Source organism: Ahaetulla prasina, chromosome 2 (assembly GCF_028640845.1).
Source record: "Ahaetulla prasina isolate Xishuangbanna chromosome 2, ASM2864084v1, whole genome shotgun sequence".
Taxonomy (NCBI): Eukaryota; Metazoa; Chordata; class Lepidosauria; order Squamata; family Colubridae; genus Ahaetulla; species Ahaetulla prasina.
The window spans coordinates 16369132-16387328 of record NC_080540.1 but is presented as its reverse complement, the minus strand read 5'-3'; the positions used below and the strand labels follow the sequence as shown (position 1 = coordinate 16387328).

Here is an 18197-nt window from a genome sequence, read left to right as displayed (position 1 = left end):
TAAGAGCACAAGTGTGCCTACCGTTCCTGTCCTATTGTTTCCTTTCATTATATCCAATTAATATAGTTATTACATCTTATGCTTATATATATGCTTATATATAATATAATTTCATGCTTATGCTTATATATACTGTTGTGACAAATAAATAAAATAAAATAAATAAATGACCTGAGTTTAACTCATAGAATCATCTGTTACAATGTCTTTCCTGTTGAAGACTACTTCAGCTTCAATCACAACAATACACGAGCACACAATAGATTTAAGCTTAATGTGAACTGCTCCAATCTTGATTGCAGAAAATATGACTTCAGTAACAGAGTTGTTAATGCCTGGAATGCACTACCTGACTCTGTGGTCTCTTCCCAAAATCCCCAAAGCTTCAACCAAAAACTGTCTATTATTGACCTCACCCCATTTCTAAGAGGTCTGTAAGGGGCGTGCATAAGAGCACAAGCGTGCCTACCGTTCCTGTCCTATTGTTTCCTTTCATTATATCCAATTAATATAGTTATTTTATACTTATTCTTATTTATATGCTTCTATATCGTACAGTTATTTCATGCTTATGCTTATATATACTGTTATGACAAAAATAAATAAAAATGTAAAAAAAAAAGGTTCTGGAGAACCGGTAGTAGAAATTTTGAGTAATTCGGAAAATCGGTAGCAGAAATTTTGAATAGTTTGTAGAATTCTGGCTGGCCCCAGAGTCGGGTGGGAATGGAGATTTTATAATATCCTTCCCCCAGGAGTAAGGAGGGAATGGAGATTTTGCAGTATCCTTCCCTGCCATGCCCACCAAGCCACACCCACCCACCCGCACCCATAGAACTGGTAGTAAACAAAATTGAATTTCACCACTGACACACAGTATATAAAGACATACACATACGTACACATGTTTTCTATCCCATGTGGCTATGTATGAATAATTTTCTTATAGCAAATCTGTGGCATCCAAACCAAACAGAGTTGAAGAGACAGAGTTGAAGAACTAAATTAAGTTGCAGTCAGTCCCTTGGAAATGGTGGGGAGTTTCAAAAGGACTTTTTCTGGATATGTTTCTTCTGCCAGCAGGTGCTACTGACCCCACATGATTGCCACAAATATAAAAAAACAGCTCCTTAAAAAAGGACAAGAGAAATATATTTAAACAATCATGTCAGTTTTTGCATTTTTGCTCTCCAATTCTGTCCCTTCTCAGTACAGTAACTCTGACATGGTTTTCTGTGTTTTTCATGCTGCTTTTCCAATTCTCCACTTTCTGAGGTATTTCCTCGTCAGGACTGGAATAATATTTTTCTCCTACCATCTAATACAATCAAATTAGTCCCTGATCGGCCTTCCTAGCTAATTAATATATAATAATAATAATAATAATAATAATAATATATTATTATTATTATTATTATTATTATTATTATTATTATTATTATTATTATTATTATATATTATATAATATATAATACCTATATATATTGTTGTGACAAAACAAACAAACAAATAAATAAATAAATAAAATAATGTTCATCTGAGCTCTCTTCTGTTTTTAAACTGACCTGCTAACACATCTATCAGCAGATACTTAAGGAATTATCTTTTCAGGGCAATTTCTTTTGTGATGTCTCTTTATCTATGGTATATGTGGTACCTTGCTCAATAGTAGTACTTGTGAGAGGGATCTTGGAGTCCTAGTGGACAACCATTTAGATATGAGCCAGCAGTTGCAGCAGCTGCTAAAAAAGCCAACACAGTTCTGGGCTGCATAAACAGAGGGATAGAATCAAGATCACGTGAAGTGTTAGTGCCACTTTATAATGCCTTGGTAAGGCCACACTTGGAATATTGCATCCAGTTTTGGTCGCCACGATGTAAAAAAGATGCTGACTCTCTAAAAAGAGTGCAGAGAAGAGCAACAAAGATGATTAGGGGACTGGAGGCTAAAACATATGAAGAATGATTGCAGGAACTGGGTATGTCTAGTTTAATGAAAAGAAGGACTAGGGGAGACATGATAGCAGTGTTCCAATATCTCAGGGGTTGCCACAAAGAAGAGGGAGTCGGGCTGTTCTCCAAAGCACCTGAGGTAGAACAAGAAGCAATGGGTGGAAACTGATCAAGGAAAGAAGCAACTTAGAACTAAGGAGAAATTTCCTGACAGTTAGAACAATTAATAAGTGGAATGACTTGCCTGCAGAAGTTGTGAATGCTCCAACACTGGAAATTTTTAAGAAAATGTTGGATAACCATCTGTCTGAGATGGTGTAGGGTTTCCTGCCTGGGCAGGGGGTTGGACTAGAAGGCCTCCAAGGTCCCTTCCAACTCTGTTGTTGTTGTTGTTGTTGTTGTTGTTGTTATCTTATTTTATTTATTTTGTCACACAGCATATATAAGCATAAGCATGAAATAACTATATGATATATAAGCATATATATAAGCATAAGCATGAAATAACTATACGAATTGGATATAACGAAAGGAAACAATAGGACAGGAACGGTAGGCACACTGGTGCTCTTATGCACGCCCCTTACAGACCTCTTAGAAATGGGGTGAGGTCAACAGTAGACAGTTTTTGGTTAAAGCTTTGGGGATTTTGGGAAGAGACCACAGAGTCAGGTAGTGCATTCCAGGCATTAACAACTCTGTTACTGAAGTCATATTTTCTGCAATCAAGATTGGAGCAGTTCACATTAAGCTTAAATCTATTGTGTGCTCGTGTATTGTTGCGATTGAAGCTGAAGTAGTCTTCGACAGGTTCCGTAACTTAAACCCTGATTTGTTCCAGCTGAGCAGAGAGACTCCTGTGTTCCCAGGAAGACGTGTTTCCATCTCCTGGAAGGTCACAAATCCTGGTGCACCTAAATATTATGGACTAAAAGTGATCAGTCTTCCCCGGATTCCAGCCAACATCTCTAATGCCAGGTAAGTGGCGTGCATAAGAGCACAAGCGTGCCTACCGTTCCTGTCCTATTGCTTCCTTTCGTTATATCCAGTTAATATAGTTCTTACATACTCATACTCATATATATGCTTATTATTATTGTATAATTATTTCATGCTTATGCTTATATATACTGTGTGACAAAATAAATAAACAAATAAAATAAATAAGCAACATTAGAAGGTATTTTTCTTATGTTGAGGCTTGAGATACAGTGTTTCCTGCTTGCGTGCCTAGAGCCAAAACCGCTTATGTTTCAAAATTACTCTGCAGACAAGAATGAAATATAATTATCTGCAAAACTCTATGTGCCTTTTCTTGGTAGAACTAATGATGCTTAAGTTTTTAGAGATAGGGCTGGATGTGTTCAGACAGTGTTCGATGAAATCCCAGCAGCTTTTATTTTGAAGTATTGTTGGAAGAAATATCCTTCTGAGTTCAGTTCCAAGTGGGGAAAAAGACACTGGATTCATGGAAGTTGCTTGGAAAAAAGGTTTATTGATGACCAGGATCACATGGCTTGAGTTCCTGAGCAGGAAAAGGGGCAAGATGCTGAGAGTGGCTTGGTTTTATGCCATTGGTGGGTTGCTACCGGTTCCCCCCGGTTCGGGTGAACTGGTAGCAGTGTTGGCAGGAGGCTCTGCCCACCTTCCCGGACGTCATCAAATACAATCTGCGCATGCGCAGAAGTGGCACGTGCGAGAGCGAACTGGTAGCAAAAGTAAATGAAACTCTCCCATGTTTTATGCCCTCTCTGGGCCCCATCCTAGAACTTCCTGTTCCTGTGTAAGAACTGCACTCTGATTGGTGGTCAGACTCCCAGGGAATGGGGGTCTTAGCTAATTTTGTAGGCTGTCTGTCTCCCAGGCTTGGTTGAGCCTTGCTGGCTGATGTAATCTTCCTAGGTGCCATGTGGTGAGGGGTAGAAAGCTAATACTATCATGTCCTGAGGGCCATGTTTTAATCCCATCACCGTAGAGCTGAATAGATGTAGAATATGTAGAATAGACTGGCTCAGGCCTTAATGGCCCACTAACAAAGTTGTGGGGGGCTGAGTTTCTCCCTCCCTTCTAGGGGAAATATTCTGCCCTTTCAATATTTCCTAAAATATTTCATTTTTCTAGAAGAGGGGTGGATGCTAACTTCCTATAGTATCTAAGATGAAGTTTCAGAGCTCTGCGTAATTCTCTGTCCTTTATGTCTGGCAGGGAAAAAGTGAGGCATAGAAAATAAGGATTTGTAATAAAGATGAAAATATTTTTTTTTCTGACTTGGAAATGTAATTTTGATTACTCTCGCAAAAGTATGCAATTAATTGCATATGTCTTCCAGTCATTGCTTTGCTCTTTTGATAGTTCTTTGTATTTCTTCAGAGGAAAAGCAGCATATATAAAATTCCAGGTTTTCTCCATCCCGTTCCATAACTGACCTGCTCAGTTTAGTTTTAGCACCACCTTTTTCTCAAGGCCTGTTTTTGGGACATAAACACATCTTTGCATTCCGGTAAAGCAGTATTTCTCAACCTTGGCAACTTCAAGATGCCTAGACCTCAACTCCCAGAATTCCCCAGCCAGAATGCTGTCAGGGAAATTCTGGAAGTGGAAGTCCAGACACCTTTTTTTTTTTTATTTGCATTTATATCCCGCCCTTCTCCGAAGACTCAGGGCGGCTTACACTATGTCAAGCAATAGTCTTCACCCATTTGTATATTATATACAAAGTCAACTTATTGCCCCCAACAATCTGGGTCATGATTTTACCTACCTTATAAAGGATGGAAGGCTGAGTCAGCCTTGGGCCTGGTGGGACTTGAACCTGCAGTAATTGCAAGCAGCTGTGTTAATAACAGACTGTCTTACCAGTCTGAGCCACCAGAGGCCCTTAAATTTGCAAAGATGAGAAATGCTGTGGTAAAGGGAGCCTCTGACTCACTGATATGGGGTTTAATACAACTCCCAGCATTCTGCTCCCATGCCTACCTTGTGTCAGCGTTCCAGAAAAAAAACCCAACTCCAAGTAAAAACTCTGAAGCAAGTATTTTTCAAAATTCTATTTACTAGAATAAGTAAACTGGGAAAACCCTTTCAACATCTGGGAAAACCTGAATCTGAGAGGTCCGGGTTTTCCCTCAGTAAATCAAAAAAAACCCAAAACCATCCCCTCACTCCTCAGTCGATCACATGCTCCAATCACTATCTGTCCCATCTTGAGACAGCACTCCGATCACTCTTTCTCCAGATGCCTGACCTTGACCGACAGGAAGAATGCTTATTATGTCTAAAGACAAACCCTCTACTAAATCCCCCCTCCTAGGTTTCCCAAAAAAATGGCAGCACAGAAGCTTCTGGCCTAATATGGCCTCCAAAGCTGACACCTTGGATGGGAATTATGGATCAGTAATATCCTAAAGTGCCACAGGTTAACCACCTTGCTTCTTGTAAAGGTGGAGCTGCATCTAGGAGTGTATGCTTAACAGAATGAAAGAATTGGAAGGGACCTTGGAGATCTTCTAGTCCAACCCCCTACTCAGGTAGGAAACCCTATACCATTTCATATAAATATTGCCCAATCTCTTCTTAAAAACCTCTGATGTTCGAGAACTCACAACTTCTGGAGGCAAGTCGTTCCACTGATTAATTGTTCCCATGGTCAGGAAATTTCTCCTTAATTCTAGGTTGGGTCCCTCCTTGATTAGTTTCCATCCGGTGCTTCTTATCCTGCCTTTAGGTGCTTTGGAGAATAGTTTGACTCCCTCTTCTTTGTGGCAGCCCCTGAGATATTGGAACACTGCTAATGTCATCTCTAGTTCTTCTTTTCATTAAACTAGACCTACCCAGTTCCTGTAACCATTCTTCGTATGTTTTACCCTCCAGCCCTCTAATTATCTTTGTTGCTCTTCTCTGCACTCTTTCTAGAATCTCTACATCTTTTTTATAACATGGCACGAAATCTGAATGCAGTATTCCAAGAGTGGCCTTACCAAGGCATTATAAAATGGTATTAACACTTCACATGATCTTGATTCTATCCCTCTGTTAATGCAGCCTAGAACTGCATTGGCTTTTGGGGCATCTGAAGCACGCTGCTGGCTCATATTTAAGTGATTGTCCTCTAGGACAGGGGTCTCCAACCTTGGTCCCTTTAAGACTTGTGGACTTCAAAGTTGGCTGAGCTGGCTGAGGGACTCTGGGAGTTGAAGTCCACAAGTCTTAAAGGGACCAAGGTTGGAGACCCCTGCTTTAGGACTCCAAGATCCCTCTCATAGTTACTCCTATTGCTTTTCAGGCAGGTATCTCCAGATTCAATTATTTGCAGATTCAGAAGGTTTGAGGGAATGTTTCAGATGGTCTATGGAGGCAGCTAGCATTAGGTCCAATCTCCGCCCCCTGTTTTTAATGTAAACTTGACTGTCCAAACGGTCACCACACTATAACAAAGAGACTCTAGAAAAAGTGCAGAGAAGAGCAACCAGGATGATTAGGGGACTGGAGAATAAAACATATGAAGAACGCTTGCAGAAATTGGGCCTGGCTAGTCTAGTGAAGAGAAGGACCAGGGGAGACATGATAGCAGTCTTCCAATATCTGAGGGGTTGCCACAGAGAGGAGGGGGTCAGGCTATTTTCCAAGGCACTCAAAGGCCAGACAAGGAATAATGGATGAAAACTGAACAAGGAGAGAATCAACCTGGAAATAAGGAGAAATTTTCTGACAGGGAGAACAATCAACCAGTGGAACAGCTTTGCCTTCAGAAGTTGTGGGAGCTTCATCACTTGAGACTTTCAAGAAGAGATTGGACTGCCATTTGTCAGAAATGGTGTAGGGTCTCTTGCTTGGTCAGGGGGTTGGACTAGATGACCTACAAGGTCCCTTCCAACTCTGTTAATCTGAATCTGGAGTACTGTCATTTTCAATTTCTCTTTCTTGCAGACTGCAATTAGGCTTGAACCAAACGGGGACAGGACATATATTCCTGAACATTCCTGATACAGCTCTACCTGGGTCACTGATTACAATAACCTTGCAGGCCAGCTCTCTCAACTCCTCTGCAGATCCTGATTTCGCCCATATGGATCTTCTGGTGATGCCCCAACCGCCGGTGAGTCATGCCACGTTGAAGAAGAGATCTACTTGGATGGTTTGAGAGATCCTGCATTTCTACCGAAAACAATTTTATGGGATCAGCTAGGAGAGCCGTACTCTGCCTTGAGCAGTGAAGATTAGTAGAGCCTACTACAGATGTCCAGCTCTGCCCTTAAGGACAGTGAGATGCTTGTCTGTTCTTAGAACCTGCTGCCTTTGGCAACGTCAGGAAAAAGCTGGAGAATATCCCTCTTGTTAGGACAGGTTTGATCTGTGCGGTTTGAGTACTTTTTGACTGTAAGGTAAAGGGTAAAGGTTCCCCTTGCATATATGTGCTAGTCGTTCCCGACTCTAGGGGGCGGTGCTCATCTCCGTTTCAAAGCCGAAGAGCCAGCGCTGTCCGAAGACGTCTCCGTGGTCATGTGGCCGGCGTGACTAAATGACAAAGGAAAGGGAAGGAAACAGAACGCTGTTACCTTCCCACCAAAGGTGGTCCCTATTTTTCTACTTGCATTTTTGACATGCTTTCGAACGGCTAGGTTGGCAGAATCTGGGACAAGTTGCAGGAGCTCACCCCGTTATGCACCGCTAGGGATTTGAACCACTGAACTGCCGACTTTCCAATCGACAAGCTCAGCATCTTAGCCACTGAGCTACCGCATCCCTGCCTGACTGTAGCAGCTAGCTAAATGAATTAATGTGTCGGTGCCACTCTAAGTGAGTGGATCCTTTTTGACATCTTGAATTAAATACACAAGGGGTTCTGGACCTAGAACCCACCACATCTGGACGGCAATAAGTTGGGAAAGGTTGATAAACATCTGCTCACTTTTTATAAACATCTAAGATATGGATACAGGGATGCGGTGGCTCAGTGGCTAAGACGCTAAGCTTGTCAATCGAAAGGTCGGCAGTTCAGTGGTTCAAATCCCTAGTGCCGCATAATAGGTGAGCTCCTGTTACTTGTCCCAGCTTCTGGCAACCTAGCAGTTCGAAAGCATGTAAAAAATGCAAGTAGAAAAATAGGGACCACTTTGGTGGGAAGGTAACAGCCTTTGGTGTTTAGTCATGCCAGCCACATGACCATGGAGACGTCTTCGGACAGTGTTGGCTCTTCAGCTTTGAAACGGAGATGAGCACCATCCCCTAGAGTCGAGAATGACTAGCACATATGTGCGAGGGGAACTTTTACCTTTACATAAGATATGGAGCCTAGGGGAATTCACTGGATACCCCCACTGGGCTGCATGCATTCTTAAGCAATGCAGTAAACTAGCAATATGTTTTATCATATGGGCAAGTGGCTTTGAATGCTTTTCCTAGGTTTATTATTTAAGGCTACAATACTTAAATCAATTGCGCATGAACACTTGCCAGTCCAATGTTTGATTTATTGCAGGGTGTCAAATTCGATTTCATTGAAGGCCGCATCAAGATTGCGTTTAACTTTGGGTGGCCGGGATGGGTGTGGCCAGGGTGCGTTGCCAGTTTGACATCACTCATGTCAGGGCCACCTATGGTGTCCAAGTGGCGGGACTTCCCTCAGACCCTCCCTCACTCTCATCATAATCTCTTCCTTCCTTCCTTCCTTCCTTCCTTCCTTCCTTCCTTCCTTCCTTCCTTCCTTCCTTCCTTCCTCCCTCCCTCCTTCCTTCCTTCCTTTTCTTCTTTTTCCTCCCCTCTTCATTCTCCTTTTTTCTTCCTCCCCCTTTCCTTATTTTTCCTTCCTTGCTCTCTTCCCATCTTCCCCTCTTTTTGTTTGTCTTTCTTCCTTCCCTTTCTCATCCCTGTCCCTTCTTGCATGCTCAAATGCAAAAGGGGAAACATTTCTTCTTTTGTTTTTAGTTTGTTTTGCTAGCCCTCTGTCAGAGAAAATGGAGCTTGGGGTGGCCTAGGCCTGTGCGCCCTCTGGGCCCTGCTTTGGCCATGACAGCCTCCTGCAGCCCTTTGCCAGTGAAAACAGCTCCGTACGGCCCTCCTGAGCTCTGTTTTTGCTGACAAAGGCACCGCAGGCTGGTCTTTTGCTGTTTCCAGGGCGGCCCCACAGGCCAGATCTAAGCAGCCTGTGGGCCAGATACGGCCCACGGGCCTTGAGTTTGACACCCCTGATTTATTGCAACTTGTCCCTTTCGTTCTTTAATCATAGGTGGAGACCATCTCATCCCCAGTATGCAATGTCACATCTTCAGAGAATTCCTGTGGCCCGCCACAGTCCCCTTGTCGCAGCCAACGATGGAGAGCCACCTTGCAGATCTGGGACAAAGCCGGTCTTCACTCCGTGCAGGTGGAAAACGGTCCGGTGCTTCCTCACCAAGCCCATGGGCTGGTGGAAGTAGTCACGTACACCTCAGATTGTTGCTCACGGCAGGCGGAACTGGTGGTCACCAACCTTCTTGGAGAGAAATACCGGTGCCAAGTTGAAGTGATGCCTCCTGCCCTTCCTGGCAAAAGAGTAACCGCACCTCCAGAAGATTTTAGGATGATGGCAGATGCTGCTGGTGCTGCTGATAGAGCCGTTGCTCCTTCTGCCAGGATCTGGTGGTGGATCTCAACAATCTTATTGGCCATGGTGTGGCTAGGACAGTAAGGTTGCCATTTATGGTACTTCTCGGTGTTCTGGCTGCCCTCTGCTGGGAAATGATGGCATTTTACCTTATTGAAGAGTGAAGTTAAAAAGAGAGGATGGACTGAGCAGGAGAGCAAAATCTAACATTAGATGAAGGAAGGAAGGAAGGAAGTCCTCAAAGGACCATTGTAGGATGTCACATTGGAAGTCCTGGTCAATGTGACGGGAAAGTCACTAAAATTCTCCTACCGGATTGGAAGGGCTGAGTTAGCGAGAGAACAAGAATCTTTTTCTTTAATGGGGTAGTAGAGCATCCATTAACACAATCTTGTGGTTTTTGACCGGGTAGCCAGGACTGTCCATCTATTAGGTGGTGTTTCCTAAGTATGAACTTGCTCTCTAGTGTGAGATGGGGCTCCTTGAAAAATTTTTTTAACTGGACATGGTAGGATAGTTGTACTGATCAGTATGCAGAGGATGGGCTTTAGCCCTAGGACGTGATTTCCCAAGAGGAATTGTCCAAAGGCCTATGTGGGGCCTGAACCCACAGTCTTGCTGCTAGTAACCACGTGCTTTGATGGACAGTACTAGTTTTTGGGGTTGCTAGTCCTACAGGCTAAGCATGCTTAGCCCCGTCTCTTGGCATCATTCCATCCTGGGTGACTCTGCCACGCGTGCATGGAGTCTGCTGCCATTCTTTCGGCTTCTCCGAATGTCTCTGGTCTTCAGTTGTAGGTGTTTACTCTTCTCTGACCATAGGAACCTGCTTCCAGTTCCACCTCCTTACTCTTAACTCCCTAGAAATGGGATTAATTTTGTTTCGGAGCCGCTTCTGCTTAAAACAGCCGTCAGAGTGTTTACAGCGGGACGACTATTTTGAGACAACCCCAGGAGCAAAATACAGGACACAGAGGTTTTGTCTTTACAAACAGTGGTTTATATACAAGACTTCTATATACAGACGTACACGTGGTAGGTAGACATACCAGGCAAGCAAGCAATCTTCAACTCTACACGGAGAGCTACAATGCAGATAGAACACAAGGAGGAGAGAGATACAGGAGGACAGAGAGAGAGATGCCCTCTAATGGCCTCCCTTATATAGACAGCTTCTTAAAGCGGCAGCAACTACCTTGCTGACTCATCCTCAGTCTTAAAGGGGCAATAACCCTGCTGACTCATCCTCAGTTCATCATCTTGGTCCACAGCGTTACAATGGCTGGTCAGCTTTAAATCTGCATTACACTGACAACAGCCTTCCCCAACCTGGTCTCTTTTTGAGATGCGTTGGAAGTCCCACGGTCCCCCTGAGCATGAAAGGAACACAATTGAAAGGCACAAGGGGAAATTTGGGGAAATTTGAAATGAAGGCTTATAGAAGGTTCAACCACAGCATGTTCTGGAAAGCTGATAGATAATTCCTTGTGGTGCACCCCATGCCTAAATGCAGATACATCTCAGTTTCACTCCATAGTGATTGTGCTTTTGATATAGAAATGCTTACAGGTAGGTCAATGACACTGTAATGATTAAACTGTGAACAGATAGGTGTATTACTAACATTTACAGCATTTTTATGTAGGCAACCAACATTCTCTGAAACGTAGAGAGCATTAATTCAAAAGATCTAGAGTGCCACTTTAGGAAGAGAATGTTCTAATATTGAAGAGAGAGAATGGTTTGGATTGTAAAATATGTATCTAAGTGCTAAGGCTAACACTTAAGTGCTACTATTGGTAGCCTTCCAGCTTCTCTATATAGAGAAATAGAAAGGTTTTTTGAAGTGGATAAAATATATATATATATTTTCAATTCAGTGAATTTTGAATATTTTTTCTGTGAGTGAAAAAAACACAGAATTGTTTTTAGAACATAGAATAATAAATGTCTATGGAGATTCTCGGTCTCCCAGGTCATGATTGTCCCAAAGGTGCTTTTTCAAGAGGCAATTGGACTTTCTTGCTTTTCTTTGAAGACGTTTCGCTTCTCACCCAAGAAGCTTCTTCAGCTCTGACCATTCGCCACCTTCCATTGAGAGCTGAAGAAGCTTCTTGGATGAGAAGTGAAACGTCTTCAAAGAAAAAACGGAAAGTCCAATTGCCTCTTGAAAAGGCAATCTTTGGGATATAAAATAATAGAGTTGAAAGGGACTTCGGAGGTCTTCTAGTCCAACCCCCTGCTCAAGGAGGCGGCTCTTCTTTGTTGGCAGCCCCTGAGATATTGGAAGACTGCTATCATGTCACCCTTGCTCCTTCTTTTCATTAAAGTAGACATACCCAGTTCCTGTAACTGTTGTTCATATGTTTTAGCCTCCAGCCCTCTAATCATCTTTGTTGCTCTCTTCTGCACTCTTTTTAGAGTCTCCACATCTTTAATATGGTGAAAGCAGTATTCCAAGCGCAGCCATACTAAGGCTTTGTAAAGTGGTACTAACACTTCTCGTGATCTTGATTCTGTCCTATTAATGCAGCCTAGGATTGTGTTGTCTTTTTTGGTTGCTGCTGCAGACTTGTTTTGTTTTTTGGCGGCTGCTGCAATAGCACTTAGACCTATATACCTCTTCACTCTAAGCAGTTTACAGAGTCAGCATATTTGCCTCCAACAATCTGGGTCCTCATTTTACTGACCTCGGATGGATGGAAGGCTGAATCAACCTTGAGCCGGTCAAGATCGAACTCCTGGCAATCAGCAAAATTAGCCTGCAATACTGCACTCTAACCGCTGCGCCACCACAGCTCAGTGCACACACCCCTTTTGATCCTTCTTACCTTCGGAGTAGCCAAAAGAGCTTGTTAATTTAATTGCTTTTCCAGGCCAGAATCCTTGGTGGTTACATGTAGTCCTTTCATGTGTTTTGCTGGCCTCTCTTTGTATTATTCCACGGCAGAATCTAGGAATAACCCCTTTGGCTTGATTTTTACCTTTGGGCTGGAATAAAGATGGAATTTTGTGCATCTTAAGAAATTCTCCTCTTTAGACAAGCGTCTTCCAGGTGATGATGGGGCCATCAGTCACAGAATTGTCGCATCTAATTATTCACTCAATCCAGTGGTGGGATTCAAAATGTTTTACTACCTGTTCTGTGGGTATATCTTGGTGGGTGTGGCATGGCTTGGTGGGTATGGCTTGGTGGGTGTGGCAAGGGAAGGATACTGTAAAATCTCCATTCCCTCCACATTCCAGGGGAAGATTACTGCAAAATCCCCATTTCCTCCCAATCAGCTGGGACTCGGGAGGCAGAGAATAGATGGGAGGTGGGGCGAGTCAGAGGTGGTATTTACCGGTTCTCCGAACTACTCAAAATTTCCGCTACCGGTTCTCCAGAACTGGTCAGAACCCGCTGAAACCCACCTCTGACCCAGTCTCTTGACCACTTTGAATCTCCATTAATTTATCATCTCCAGATACCGTGAAATCATTCATGATACCCCTGTTTCCCCGAAAATAAAACATCCCCTGATAATAAGCCCAATCGGGCTTTTGAGTGCATGCGCTAAAATAAGCTCCATGCAAAAATAAGCCCTCCCCGAAAATATTTAAATGCAGAGCTGGAAATCAGGTAACACAGCAAGAGGAGCCCCATCTTGCTCCACGCACCCCAAAATAATAAGACCTCCCCAAAAATAAAGCCAAGCGCTTATTTGGGGGTTCAAAAAAATATAAGACAGGGTCTTATTTTCGGGAAAACATGGTATAAATCCATTCCCCTGGAGGATCCCTTATCCATTCCCATTTTCCTGGTCAATGCACCAAAATTCAAAGATAAGAGGGGTGGGGGGGAAAAACCCTGGATGATGCAGGATCTGGAGCAGTCAATCCATTATTGTGCTTTGGGAAGGAAGCTATCCGTCTTTATCCATTAGATCAATGTTTCTCAACCTTGGAGTTTTTGAAAATGTGTGGACTTTCGAAGCTGTGCTGGCTGAGGAATTCTGGGATTTTAAAGTCCGCACATCTTCAAATTGCCATGGTTGAAAAACACTGCACTAGATAAAGTAGCGTACTAGTTCTCTCTTTAGAGATCGTTGAGCAGGCCTCTGGATCTCAGGCTTCTTCTGTGTTGCTGGTGCTACAAATTAAGTCCTAGAATGCCTTTCTTAAGTTTCTTCTTAGACCAGGGGTCTCCAACCTTGGTCCCTTTAAGACTGGTGGACTTCAACTCCCAGAGTTCCTCAGCCAGCTTTGCTGGCTGAGGGACTCTGGGAGTTGAAGTCCACCAGTCTTAAAGGGACCAAGGTTGGAGACCCCTGTCTTAGACCTGGCCTTTCCATGACTGGCTGCTCCAAACTGCCTCTGAACTAAAGTCCCTCTTGCCTTTCGATCTTTCTTATCTTCATAATAGCAGAAAGAGCTTGCTACTGTATTTTTCAGAGTATTAGACGCACCTTAAGTTTTTGGGGAGGAAAATAAGAAAAAAGCTGATTGGCACGTGGATCGGCCTCCCGGAATACCCCCCAATCAGCTGTTCCCAGAGGTGAATTTTATCAACAGGTTCCTTGGTTGTGAGCTCTGTGCCTTGCTTTTTTTTTTTTCTCTACCTCTGAAAGCCTCTGAAACAGAGCTTCAGAAAAAAAGCCTTTGAAGGCTTTTGGGGAGGGGGGGCTGGCTTTTTTCTGAAGTTTTGTTTGAGGGCTTCTTTTCTGAAGCTCCGTTTCTGATGCTTTTTTCAGCCTCTGAAACCTCCGTTTGAGAAGGTGGGTGGGGCTACATTTGGAGTATAAGACGCACCCAGATTTTCACCCTCTTTTTTGGGGGGGAAAAAAGTGCATCTTATACTCTGAAAAGTACAATAAATTAATTCAGGGAGCTTTTCCAGGTCAGATTCCTTAATGGTCACAGATAGTCCTTGATATTCAACCGTAATGGTTTGGAAAACCATTATTTTCGCAATTTTTTTTTTGCAGCAGCAGCAGCCGTGAAGCAAACCCAGGCTTTGCGACGAGCATAGTTTTGCCCAAAACTGGAAGTTATACGCCGGCTTTCAGCCAAACTGTCATAAAGTGTAATCACATGACTGTGGGATGTTGCAAACACCTGCAAAGGACCCAAAGTTATGTGACCAGAGAAATTTCAAATCTGGGTCCTAAGTATCCCAGAGTAGGTCCATCATAATTTTTAAGTCACTAAACAACCAGTCATAAGTCAAGGACTCCCTGTTTCTCCACAGGCAATGCCTCTGCAGGTAGAATTCAGCGAGAGCTTTGACCCTGAATTTCTTTCAACAGCTCTGAATTAAAAAAAAGTAAGCCTTAGACCTGATCCTATTCTGGACTTTTTAAAGCCTTAATCTAGGTGTTTATGTAGATGCCTGTTTGCACGAATCTACTCCCATTCCCTGAAGTCTTTCCTAATAAATCTGATCTATCTCTATATATATATATATTACCTACTGACAAATCTTTTTATATTTGTATGGAAATTAGTTTTTTTTATTTCCAGATGTTCTGTTTTGGTTGTACTGTCTATGGTGGGTGGCTTTTGCGAGTTATTGAAAATAGAGATTTATGTAAGCGGCGTTTTGGAAATTTGGGCTCAATAAAGTGAATCTCAATTCAAAGCCAAGCATTGGCTTCTTTCATATTTATTGTTCTGCCAGGGAAGTTTGCAGGAGAGGAGACATCACCCATTGTTCCTTACGCAGCCGTAAGAGCCAGTTCAAAGAGAGTCACAGATATGTTAAATGTTTTAATGACACCTTCGGTTCAACACATTTCAAGAGGTTTACCTCAGAATAAATAAAAAATTATTTTTTAAAAAGAAGGTAATAACAGCTCAATAATTAGGGGACCTGGTGGAAGGAAAAGGAGAAAGCACTAATACAGGTAATCCTCGATTTAAAACAGCTCATTTAGTGACCAGTGTTACAACAGCACTGAAAAATGTGACTTATTATGACCACTTTTCACACAAGCGTGTGGCATCTCCGTGGGTCACGTGATCAAATTTCAGACGCTTGGCAACTGACTCACACTTAATGACCATTGCAGTATCCTGGGATCACGAGATCCCCATTGGCAACCTTCCCGACAAGCAAAACCGATGGGGAAGCCAGATTCACTTAACAACCGCGTGACTAACTTAAAAACCATGGAGGTTCACTTAACCACCGCGGCAAGCAAGGTCGTAAAATGGTCGCAAAAGTCGCTTTACCAATGTTTCACTTAACGACAGAAATTTGGGGAGCAATTGTAGTTGTAAACCGAGGACTACCAGTAATGCGATATTGTACTCTGAACTGCTTTGGGATTTTTTTCCCCTCATGCGGTTTTATATTCAAGCCAGCAGGGAGTTGGCAGCAACTAATGAAGGAGAAATCAACTAGAAAGTTTACTGAGGATTGATTTGAAAATGACTCGCTCAATGCGCCGGGCCTGACAGTGAGACAGGCCAGCGGTGCAGAACGTGGAATCAATAGGCAAATAATTGCCTCTCTTCAGGTTCTCAAGTCACCCTGCACAGCGAGGAGCCCCATCTTAAAAAGCGTGGTTGACAGATGCCTGTCGGACTTTCAACAAAAATAATCAATTCCAGGCACCAGGAGTTCTCCATGATTTGTCATAGAAAGAATGTAGAGTCTTTGTTCACTTACACAGCGTGAATAAGCGCTGGTATTTATTTAGTTCTTCCCATGATTTGAGCACCTGCCCATGAGGGAGAGAACCTTCAATTGTCCTTCACTCTACTGGAATTAAATAGTCTTTCTCGCTGTATTTAGGCAGCATCCAAAGGCCACTGGCAAGCGTCCGATTTGTGGGACCCTCACGCATTATGCCGTAGGCAACTCAAATAATAACAGAAAAACCAGGAGAATGGATAGGGTCAGGCTGGGAACCGATCGTAGGGACCACAAACGTGTCAGGAAGATTTTTGCTGAGTCAAGGGAGAGTCGAATTGCACTTCAAAACAAGAGGAAGATCTAGAATGCTAAGAGGGTTCTATATCACTGAATTGTGGTTCACTGCCTTGGCCTTGAGATCAGAGGTTAAATCTGACAGAAAGAGTCACTTGTTAGCACTTCAAGTCCCTAAGGGAGCAGCGGGGCACAGACGTTTAATAATCCATTCTGTGCTCCGCTTCACCTAAATGTCAACTCGCAAAGCATCCCTGGCCTGCTCTCGATTTGCCATAGGCAGCCAAATACAAAAGCAGCACCGCAGCCAAATACAAAAGCACATTCCAGATATCTCTCTCTCAAGGCTGTCTCCCAGGGTTATCCACAGCAGCCCGAGGGAAGTGATCTCTACAATCTGCAAAATTGCTCCGTTGGTGAATGTGATTGATAACATACCCTGGAAGGAGGGGGGGGGAACAGGGTCATGATTGGGGCATAAATTATGTGGGGTCAGAGTTGGCTTCACTCAGAAGGGGCTGACATGAAACTCTGACACTAAGATGCTGTTAATGTGAGTTTTGCCTCGGTTCGTAGCACAGACCTCTGGAGCACAAACTCTCCGATTCTCCTCCTGGTAGGATGTAACTAACCAGGAGTTAGGCTCAGCCTATCTCTATATAATGTATTTCTTGAAAATACAGGTAGTCCGCGACTTACAACAGTTCATTTAGTGACTCTTCAAAGTTACAATGGCACAGAAAATGATTTCTGACCGTTTTTCACACAACCGTTGCAGAACCATTGACATTTGGTTTCTATTTGTGACAGTTGCAGTGTCCCGGGGTCATGTGATCCCCTTTTGCAATCTCCTGACAAGCAAAGTCTCAACAGGGAAGCCGGATTCACTTAACAACCATGCTACTAACTTAACAACCGCAGCGATTCACTTAACAACAGTGGCAAGAAAGGTGGTAGAATGGGGTAAAACTCAACAAATATCTCACACAGCAACAGAAAATTTTGGGCTCAATGGTACTCATAAGTCGAGGACTATTTGTAACTCTCTCCTGATAGTTATAAAACCAGCTTTGCTGATTGTAGGTTGGATTTGGGATTCTGACTCTTCCAAATGTTTTTCCTACAAAGGATTCCTCTGCCTCCCAACAATTTGAAAACAAAAAGACAAGTACTGAAAAATCAAAGATTTGGGCCATCAACATTGGCCACCCTGGGTGATCCTTGCCCTCCAGGTGCTTACAGTGTGCGGGTGAGATTGGGGTTCTACCTGTCAACTTATATTTGATCCTAGTAGTTGAGGATGTCAACGGCAGGTTGTTGGTTTTTTTAGCTAGGCTCCTCTGGCAATCAGAAGGAAAGTTCCTATAGAATTCTTTTTTCTTAGTTTCATGGCTGTTTTTATTTTATTTATACTGTATTTTTGGAGTATAAGATGCTCCAGGCTATAAGACACACCTACCTTTTTTGGGGTGAAAAATAAGAAAAAAAAATCTGCTCTGCCTCCCAGCCATTTGCCTCCTTGCAGCAAACAGCCTCTTTTGGTTTCAGTTTCATCCCTGAAGCCTGAAACAGCTGATGGCCAGGAAGCCGATCCAACCGACAACCATCTACTTGTGCTAATCAGGCTGTGATGAAACTGAAACTTGAAACGGACTGTTTGCTGTTTGCTGCAAGGAGGCAAATTGCTGGGAGGTAGAGGCCAAAGGGTAGGGGCTGGCGGGTGGGCAGGGCTACATTTGGTGTATAAGA

General features: G+C 43.1%; 1 protein-coding gene across 11 annotated transcripts in view; it reads left to right on the top strand.

Annotated features, from left to right (window-relative positions):
* The window catches only part of VWA7 (von Willebrand factor A domain containing 7), a 58655-nt gene extending 44889 nt beyond the window's left edge, over positions 1-13766 (top strand). For 10 of the 11 annotated variants that reach the window (XM_058170427.1, XM_058170419.1, XM_058170422.1 and 7 more), the window contains 3 exons: positions 2795-2931; positions 6880-7048; positions 9179-13766. In XM_058170427.1, coding sequence (XP_058026410.1) covers positions 2795-2931; positions 6880-7048; positions 9179-9619 — 747 coding nt within the window. In that variant the 3' untranslated portion in view covers positions 9620-13766. The remainder of the gene's footprint in view (positions 1-2794; positions 2932-6879; positions 7049-9178) is intronic. The other variant, XR_009153588.1, reaches the window with a different exon arrangement.
* Positions 13767-18197: the final 4431 nt, after the last annotated feature.